The sequence below is a fragment of the Pelophylax lessonae genome, assembly GCF_965119305.1.
Source record: "Pelophylax lessonae genome assembly, chromosome: 2".
NCBI classification, from domain to species: Eukaryota; Metazoa; Chordata; class Amphibia; order Anura; family Ranidae; genus Pelophylax; species Pelophylax lessonae.
The window spans coordinates 652,451,967-652,461,116 of NC_138769.1; the positions used below are offsets into that span (position 1 = coordinate 652,451,967).

Here is a 9,150-nt window from a genome sequence, read left to right on the forward strand (position 1 = left end):
ACAGACAGAAGTTCATTCCTTTGATCTAAAAGAACGAAATGATACATTGTGTTTATAGTTATCTCGCAGCCTTAACGTGGATAAACATTTGACGGAGGCTCTTTTTGACAGCTGTAAGTGAGCAGAGAACAGCTCTGCTCTGAATGAATCAAGGAAATGCCGTTATAAGATTGTGGGGGAGGTGAATCGAGATTGCAATTTTTTTAACAAATAATTGTGCAGCTCTACCCAAACTGTGTTTTTAAATATGTGTGCAAAAAATGGAAAAGCGTCTTTAGCAGTGAAAGGGTTAAAGGAAGTTACAAAATAACAGACTTGCTGGCTAGATTACCAGATAAAAAAAGAAAAGGAATGCAGCCACCATATCTAAGACTAGGTAAGCTGCACAATACTACATTTTTGTTTCTGGATTTTAAGTGGTTATAAAGGCAGAAGGTTTTTTTTTTTTTTTTTACCTTAATCCATTATCTGCGTTAGGGTAAAAAACCTTCTGCATGCAGCAGACCATGCCCCCTTATTTACGTATCTGAGCCCGATCTTGATCTAGCTCTGTGCACAAGAGCAAAGGCTCGCTCTGCTCTCTCCCTTCTTATAGGCTCAAAGACTATTTGTTCCTGCTGCTGTCAATCACAGCCAATAAGGAAAGAGTAGGGGTGGAGCCAGGCTGTGCTGTCTGTGTCAATGAACATGCAGAGTGCAGCTCGGAAGCAAGCCGGCATGGGCGCCCCCATAGTAAATGGCTTACTATGGTGGCACTCAGCGGGGGTGTTTAAGGAGCCAGATGTGCCAGAGGAGACCGGAGAAGAGGAGGATCAAAGCTGCTCTGTGCAAAACTATTGCACAGAGCAGGGAGTATGACGTGTTTGTTATTTAGAAAAATAAATAAATAAATGAAGGTTTATAATCACTTTATTCCTGTTTTTAGGCAATGCACGGCCAGAATCATTATCCATATCCTATATGGAAACTCTTTGGTGACATTGTACTTTATCCTCTTATCCATAACTTACTCATCAGGCCGATTTTCTCCTGATGCCATCTGAAACATCTTACTGGCACTTTCCAATCCTTCTGTTCTCTCTCCCCAATTCTTATCCTTCTTTCCCTTCTTCTTTGCCAGAAACATGTTCTTAGCACTCACTTCCACCTTCATGCCTTTTATGATATTCTTCAAATTGTCTCCTTGTGGTGGCTGGGAGGATTCGTCATTGTGCGGCACATCCGTCTCTTTCTCTGCCGCTGGGCTGGAGCTGACATGATTCTCAGGAGGCTTCTTTTCAGAGCAGTGCGCACTTCCCAGAGAAAAGCACTTCAGAATGTGATTTGTATACCTAGGAGAACAAGAAAGGTTTTGTTTGAGTCCTAATCATCTCAAGCATTTCTACAAACTCATAGCAAAATATTTTATTGGGCTGAAAGGTCCAGGACTGGGAAGATTTCAACATACAAAAATGGTCCGTGGCAACTTCTTTCTTAGGTGTAAGACAATTAGTCCATTGCCCTTCTCAAACACTTATATTATTGATGACAACACCCAGATCTATCTTCCTATTTTTCAGCTTATCCCATCAGTCTGCTCACACATCACTAATTTACTAACAGACCTATCAGACTGGATGTCACACCACGTTCTCAAACTCAATCTATCTAAAACTAAGCTCCTAATATTTCCTCCTTCACGTACCCCCTTCCCCTGACCTCTCTGTGGAGATGGGTGGCACAGCTACCAGTCCATCCCTATCGTACCAGGGTGCTAGGGGTAACCCTGGCCTCTGAAATCTACTTTTAGCCCCACCTCCAATCACCCTCCAAATCATGCCTACTCAACCTCTGCAACATCTCCAAAATACGCCCCTTCCTAACCAATGACAACACAAAGCTTCTAAGCCACTCCCTGGTGATCTCTCGCCTCGACTACTGCAACTCCCTCTTTATTGGCCTACCTTTACATAGACCAGTGATGGTGAACCTTGGCACCCCAGATGTTTTGGAACTATAGTACCCATGATGCTCAAATACACTGCAGAATGTATGAGCATCATGGGAAATGTAGTTTCAAAACATCTGGAGTGCCAAGGTTCGCCATCACTGACATAGACTATCCCCTATTCAGTCCATCATGAATGCTGCTGCCAGACTCATCCACCTTACCAACCGTTCAGTGTCCTCCACTCCCCACTGCCATTCCCTCCACTGGCTCCTGCTCACTCAAGGAATAAAATTCAAAATACTAACAATAACCTAAAATCCACAACTCGGCCCCCAGCTACATCACTAACCTGGTCTCCAAATATCAACCAAACCTCTCTAGTCGCTATTCCCAATTACCTCCTGCTCTCTAGCTCCCTTGTCACCCCTCCTATGCTCTGCTCTCCAGCTCCCTCATCACCTCCTCCCATGCTCACCTAAAGGACTCCGCTTCCATTCCCTGGAACTTCTTACCCAAATCTGCCCAATCTACTCTGTCCACTGTTAGGCAATCTTTGAAACCCATTATCTTTAACCATTTAGCCCGCATCGAACACTGAGAACCGAGCAATCAAACACAGCCGATCGCTCGGTTCTCACAGCTTCATGAGCAGGGAGCTGTGGAGGGGGCTGTCAGTCACCGCTGTCTGCTCTGCCCCCCCCCCCACCTCGCTCACTGGACCGCTGAGCAAGGTGGCGGGACCGGCCAGCTCAGGCTCTCAGCGGCTCGTTGAGAGGCTGAGCGGGTCTTGGTCCAGGCATGTGGGTGGATCCCGACTCCGTTGTCGGGATCTTGCCTAAGGCTGCAGCGTCTCTGTGACATCAGCCTACAGCGGGCTTAAAGTAGAACTTCACTCACTCAATTAACATGGACTATTTTTAATCCTTATGCTGCTAGCATTAGTAAATAGATAGGAAATGATATCATATTTTCCTGCTACATATTTATCTGCAATCTTCTCTTCCCTACATCCATTCAAAGTGCTGAATATTTAAAAAGTTTGTCTAAAAGTTCAGAAAAAGGGGGTGGAGAGCTGAAGTTACACTCTGCAGAGCTCAGCAAGAAGAATTCTGAGAGTTGATTGGAGGAAAGGGACTCAAGGGACTCAACACCCCCCCCCCCTCCTCCACACAGCACTCAGGATAATAAAATAGCTGAGGCTGTCAATCTGCTGGAGATCCCTTCCATGTCACCATTTTTCTCTTGGTGTCAGGAAAACTTGTCAGAAGTGAATCATGCTGATAGCAGCGGAACGAAGCAGCAGGCAGAAATTACACTTTGTGTTCCCAATTGAGACAAGTACATACTATAGAAGGATATGCTTTGTTCATATTTCATTCTGAGGTTTACAACCACTTTCAATTAATTTTTAGGATCTAACCTACCCTAAACCCCATAGCGGAACCCCTGCTTTGCACTGAGAAGGCGTGCTGGCATATCATAAAAATGAATGGAAGTGCACCAATCTACCTACCACAATGCAGAAGTGGGAATCCATTGATGCTGTAAATACAGATTATGTAAGGCCTGTACACATGTGCAGAACAAAAGCGGCTTCCCAACAGGGAACAGCTCCGATCGGTCATCAGGAAGGCGAGTACAATTCCACTTTCACTCTGAGTGAAATCCAACACATGGTGGCATGGGCCTTACACAAGGTTAGGATTCCCCAATCTGGCAGAGCTTGGTGCTCTGAATGGGCACAATGACAATCCCTTTAAGGCAAAGGTGGGTAACTTAAAAATGAGGGTCTCCAGTGCAGCCCCCACACAATAGCAGCAAGTTTTCACATCTCAACACCTAAAAAGTTTAAGTCCTGCTGCATTTTTCACAGTGTAATAATGTATACTGAAGAAGGAGGAGAGCAATAATTCCCCCCCAACATCGGTGTCAGCGAGTGCAATAATTCCCCCCCAACATCGGTGTCAGCGAGTGCAATAATTCCCACCAACATCGGTGTCAGCGAGTGCAATAATTCCCCCCCAACATCGGCTTCAGCAAGTGCAATAATTCCCCCCCAACATCGGTGTCAGTGAGTGCAATAATTCCCCCCCAACATCGGCTTCAGCAAGTGCAATAATTCCCCCCCAACATCGGTGTAAGTGAGTGCAATAATTCCCCCCCAACATCGGTGTCAGGTAGTGCAATTATTTCCCCCCAACATCAGTGTCAGTGAGTGCAATAATTCCCCCCAACATCGGCTTCAGCAAGTGCAATAATTCCCCCCCAACATCGGTGTCAGTGAGTGCAATAATTCCCCCCCCCAACATCGGTGTCAGTGAGTGCAATAATTCCCCCCCAACATCGGCTTCAGCAAGTGCAATAATTCCCCCCCAACATCGGTGTCAGCGAGTGCAATGATTACCCCCAACATCAGTGTCAGTGAGTGCAATGATTACCCCCAACATTGGTGTCAGCGAGTGCAATAATTCCCCCCCAACATCGGTGTCAGCGAGTGCAATAATTCCTCCCAACATCGATGTCAGTGAGTGCAATAATTCCTCCCAACATCGATGTCAGTGAGTGCAATAATTCCTCCCAACATCGGTGTCAGTGAGTGCAATAATCCCCCCAACATCGGTGTCAGTGAGTGCAATAATCCCCCCCAACATCGGTGCCAGTGAGTGCAATTATCCCCCCCAACATCGGTGCCAGTGGGTGCAATAATTACCCCGACATTGGTGTCAGTGGGTGCAATGATCACCCCCAACATCGGTGCCAGTGGGTGCAATGATCACCCCCAACATCGGTGCCAGTGGGTGCAATAATTCCCCCCACATCGGTGTCAGCGAGTGCAATAATTCCCCCCAACATCGGTGTCAGTGCGTGAAATAATTCCCCCCAACATCGGTGTCAGTGCGTGAAATAATTCCCCCCAACATCGGTGTCAGCGAGTGCAATAATTCCCCAAACATCCTAGTCAGTGAGTGCAATGATTACCCCCAACATCGGTGTCAGCGAGTGCAATAATCCCCCCCCCCCCCAACATCGGTGTCAGTGAGTGCAATAATTCCCCCAACATCCTAGTCAATGAATGCAATGATTACCCCCAACATCGGTGTCAGCAAGTGCAATACCCCCCCCCCGCAACATCGGTGTCAGTGAGTGCAATAATTCCCCCAACATCCTAGTCAGTGAGTGCAATGATTACCCCCAACATCAGTGTCAGCGAGTGCAATAATTCCCCCCCCCCCCCCAACATTGGTGTCAGCGAGTACAATAATTCCCTCCCCCCCAACATCGGTGTCAGTGCGTGCAATAATTCCCTCCCCCCCAACATCGGTGTCAGTGCGTGCAATGATTACCCCCAACATTGGTGTCAGCGAGTGCAATAATTTCCCCCCCCAACATCGGTGTCAGTGAGTGCAATAATCCCCCCCCCCAACATCGGTGTCAGTGAGTGCAATAATTCTCCCCCCCCCCCAACATTGGTGTCAGCGAGTGCAATAATTCCCCCCAACATCAGTGTCAGTGAGTGCAATGATTACCCCCAACATCAGTGTCAGTGAGTGCAATAATCCCCCCCCAACATCGGTGCCAGTGGGTGCAATAATTCCCCCCCAACATCGGTGCCAGTGAGTGCAATTATCCCCCCCAACATCGGTGCCAGTGAGTGCAATTATTCCCCCCCAACATCGGTGCCAGTGGGTGCAATAATTACCCCGACATTGGTGTCAGTGGGTGCAATGATCACCCCCAACATCGGTGCCAGTGGGTGCAATAATTCCCCCGACATCGGTGCCAGTGAGTGCAATAATTCCCCCCCCAACATGGGTGCCAGTGGGTGCAATGATCAACCCCAACATCGGTGCCAGTGAGTGCAATAATTCCCCCCCCAACATGGGTGCCAGTGGGTGCAATGATCAACCCCAACATCGGTGTCAGTGCGTGCAATAATTACCCCCAACATCGGTGTCAGTGAGTGCAATGATTACCCCCAACATTGGTGTCAGCGAGTGCAATGATTACCCCCAACATTGGTGTCAGCGAGTGCAATAATTCCCCCCCCCCCCAACATCGGTGTCAGTGAGTGCAATAATTCCCCCCCCCCCAACATTGGTGTCAGCGAGTGCAATAATTCCCCCCAACATCAGTGTCAGTGAGTGCAATGATTACCCCCAACATCAGTGTCAGTGAGTGCAATAATCCCCCCCCCCAACATCGGTGCCAGTGGGTGCAATAATTCCCCCCCAACATCGGTGCCAGTGAGTGCAATTATCCCCCCCAACATCGGTGCCAGTGAGTGCAATTATTCCCCCCCAACATCGGTGCCAGTGGGTTCAATAATTACCCCGACATTGGTGTCAGTGGGTGCAATGATCACCCCCAACATCGGTGCCAGTGGGTGCAATAATTCCCCTGACATTGGTGTCAGTGAGTGCAATAATCACCCCCAACATCGGTGCCAGTGAGTGCAATAATTCCCCCCACATCGGTGCCAGTGAGTGCAATGATTACCCCCCAAAATCTGTGTCAGCGAGTGCAATAATTCCCCCCAACATCGGTGCCAGTGAGTGCAATAATTCCCCCGACATCGGTGCCAGTGCGTGCAATGATTACCCCCAACATTGGTGTCAGCGAGTGCAATAATTCCCCCCCAACATCGGTGTCAGTGAGTGCAATAATTCCCCCCACATCGGTGTCAGTGCGTGAAATAATTCCCCCCAACATCGGTGTCAGCGAGTGCAATAATTCCCCCCCCCCCCCCAACATTGGTGTCAGTGAGTGCAATGATCACCCCCAACATCGGTACCAGTGGGTGCAATAATTCCCCCGACATCGGTGCCAGTGGGTGCAATGATTACCCCGCCACACAAGTTTTTATAGCAGGGACAGTTCGCTCTGCATTCAGCCTTACACACAATACGAGCATATAGTAATAAATGAAGTGGATGATCAATGTCTCCAGACATGAATGGGTAGAGGAGGATCTCCTGCCACCATACTATATATAGGAGAGGAGCCGAGACATGTGACAATCAATAACATGTACCTGCTGGGGGTGAGAGCCCCCTCTGTACGTCCCCGGCCACCCCTGTACAGAACCAGCACAACCCTGCGGTACATCTCTGCTGTACAGCGTGACCCTGACTAGGGGGGCAGCAAAGCCAGGACACCAGTGTCACGTTTAATCACTCCGTGCGGAAACAAGAGCAGAGCAGAAGTGTTCCTAGGCGTTTTACTGCCCGGTGTTCTAGTGTCACAGGGGAGACTACAGAACATTGGAAATGCCGCCGCTCGTGTTCAGGTTTCGGGGGTCGGCAAGCCCCAAGTATAGTGTATGTTTCCATGGATACAGACAATTACATGAGCCAAAGAATCCCTCTTCTTCGATTGGAGGAGGGCTTTTCATGTGACCATATACCACCGGTGTTCCGTTCAAACAGTAACCAATGATCTTTTCGTTAGAAGAGACTGCAGTATAATGTGCCACCACATTATACTGCATCATGAGGGAAGCACAGTAATTATATTACAGTATACCTTGTAACGTTAAAAAACCATACCCTGTGAAGAAACCATACCCTCGTCACTTCCGGTCTGAAACAGCTGAGCAGCGCAGCAGTGCGCATGCTCAGAGCCCCGGATACGTGATTGAACATTAAAGAATTAGACAAGTGCGCATGCTCGGTGAGCATGAAATTCTCACGGCACTGTGTCTAATGTAAAACTTGCGGCGCTTACATTAAAACAGCTCATCTGAAACGTAAATCATCTCCGCTCTTCCCCCTGTCACTGCCCTCATCTCCGGTAATAAATATAAAAGCGGCGGCGGGTGTATGTGATGTAAATGTGACGGCGATCGCGGCTCCGTGATCCGCTTTTATATTTATTACCGGAGATGAGGGCAGTGACAGGGGGAAGAGCGGAGATGATTTACGTGTCAGATGAGCTGTTTTAATGTAAGCGCCGCAAGTTTAACTACCGTGAGAAATCCATACCCTCCGTAGCGGAACCGGAAGTGACGAGGGTATGGTTTTCTCACGGGTATGGATTTTTCACGGAACAACGGCACTGTCTGTAATGTTATACTTGTGTCGGGTATATTAAAACACTTCGGCTGCAACATAAATCATCTCCTCTGCTATCGCTGTAACTTCCCTCATCTCCGGTAATAAATATAAAAGCGGTGGCGGGAGTATGAGATGTAAATGACGGCGATCGCGGCTCCGTGATCCGCTTTTATATTTATTACCTGAGATGAGGGAAGTGACAGGGGAAGAGCGAAGATGATTTATGTTGCAGAGGAGCTGTTTTAATGTAAGCGCCGCAAGTTTAACTACCGTGAGAAATCCATACCCTCTGTAGGTGCACCGGAAGTGACGAGGGTATGATTTTCTCACGGGTATGGTTTTTTCACGGAACATACCTCCCCAAGAATAAGGGACACACCCACCAAACAGGATAGTGGGAGGGGCTTAAAGGCATTGTTCTGCCTAAAACTCCAACTCGCCAAAATTTCCAACCACGTCACTTCCGGGGACTCTACAGCAGGAATAATTGGAGATTTCAACCACTTGGTGTTTTCACAGAACACCGATGTAACGTTAAAAAACCCCACCTGTGAAATTTCCCTACCCTCGTCCCTTCCGGTGCACGTACGTAATGCATCAACTGAGCCGCTTCCCAGTGCGCATGCTCAGGCAGTAAATGATCGGCTCACAGCGGAAGTGACGAGGGTAGGGGATTTTCACAGGGTAGAGTTTTTTTAACGTTACAACGGCTTCCCGTGAAATAACCCTACCCTCGTTCCCAGTGCTTAAAGCGTTGGGTTAGAAAATGATGTTGGCTTCCCGTGAAAATACCCTACCCTCGTTCCCCGGCGGGTCGAGGAAAATGTAAAAGTGTCTCCTAATGGAGGAAAATTTTTCATTCCATTTGGATTAATATATATACATTTTCTTCCATTAGGAGGCACTTTTAAATTTTTCTGGACCTGCCGGTGAACAAGGGTAGGGTATTTTGATGGGAAGCCCCTGCTTTAACCGCTTGCCGACTGCGCACAGTATATTTACTGCAGCAGTCAGCCCCGGCCAGGCAGAGTGACGTAGGTCTACGTCGCTAGCCTGTGACCGGGTTTTGAGCCAATAGCCTCGGCTCGTTCACAGAGGAGTCCGGGCGTGTGACCGGCAAGGACCCGATGTCCGCCGGTCACACTACGATCGTCGGTAGAGCGGGAG

At 48.3% G+C, this 9,150-nt stretch overlaps 1 protein-coding gene across 1 annotated transcript in view; it reads right to left on the reverse strand.

The window, feature by feature from the left end:
* MRPS31 (mitochondrial ribosomal protein S31) overlaps positions 1–7,086 on the reverse strand; it is a 166,325-nt gene extending 159,239 nt beyond the window's left edge. Inside the window, exons 1-2 of the mRNA XM_082244818.1 lie at positions 6,963–7,086; positions 1,011–1,331 (exon numbers count right to left, since the gene is read on the reverse strand). Coding sequence (XP_082100944.1) covers positions 1,011–1,331; positions 6,963–7,036 — 395 coding nt within the window. The 5' untranslated portion in view covers positions 7,037–7,086. The remainder of the gene's footprint in view (positions 1–1,010; positions 1,332–6,962) is intronic.
* Positions 7,087–9,150: the final 2,064 nt, after the last annotated feature.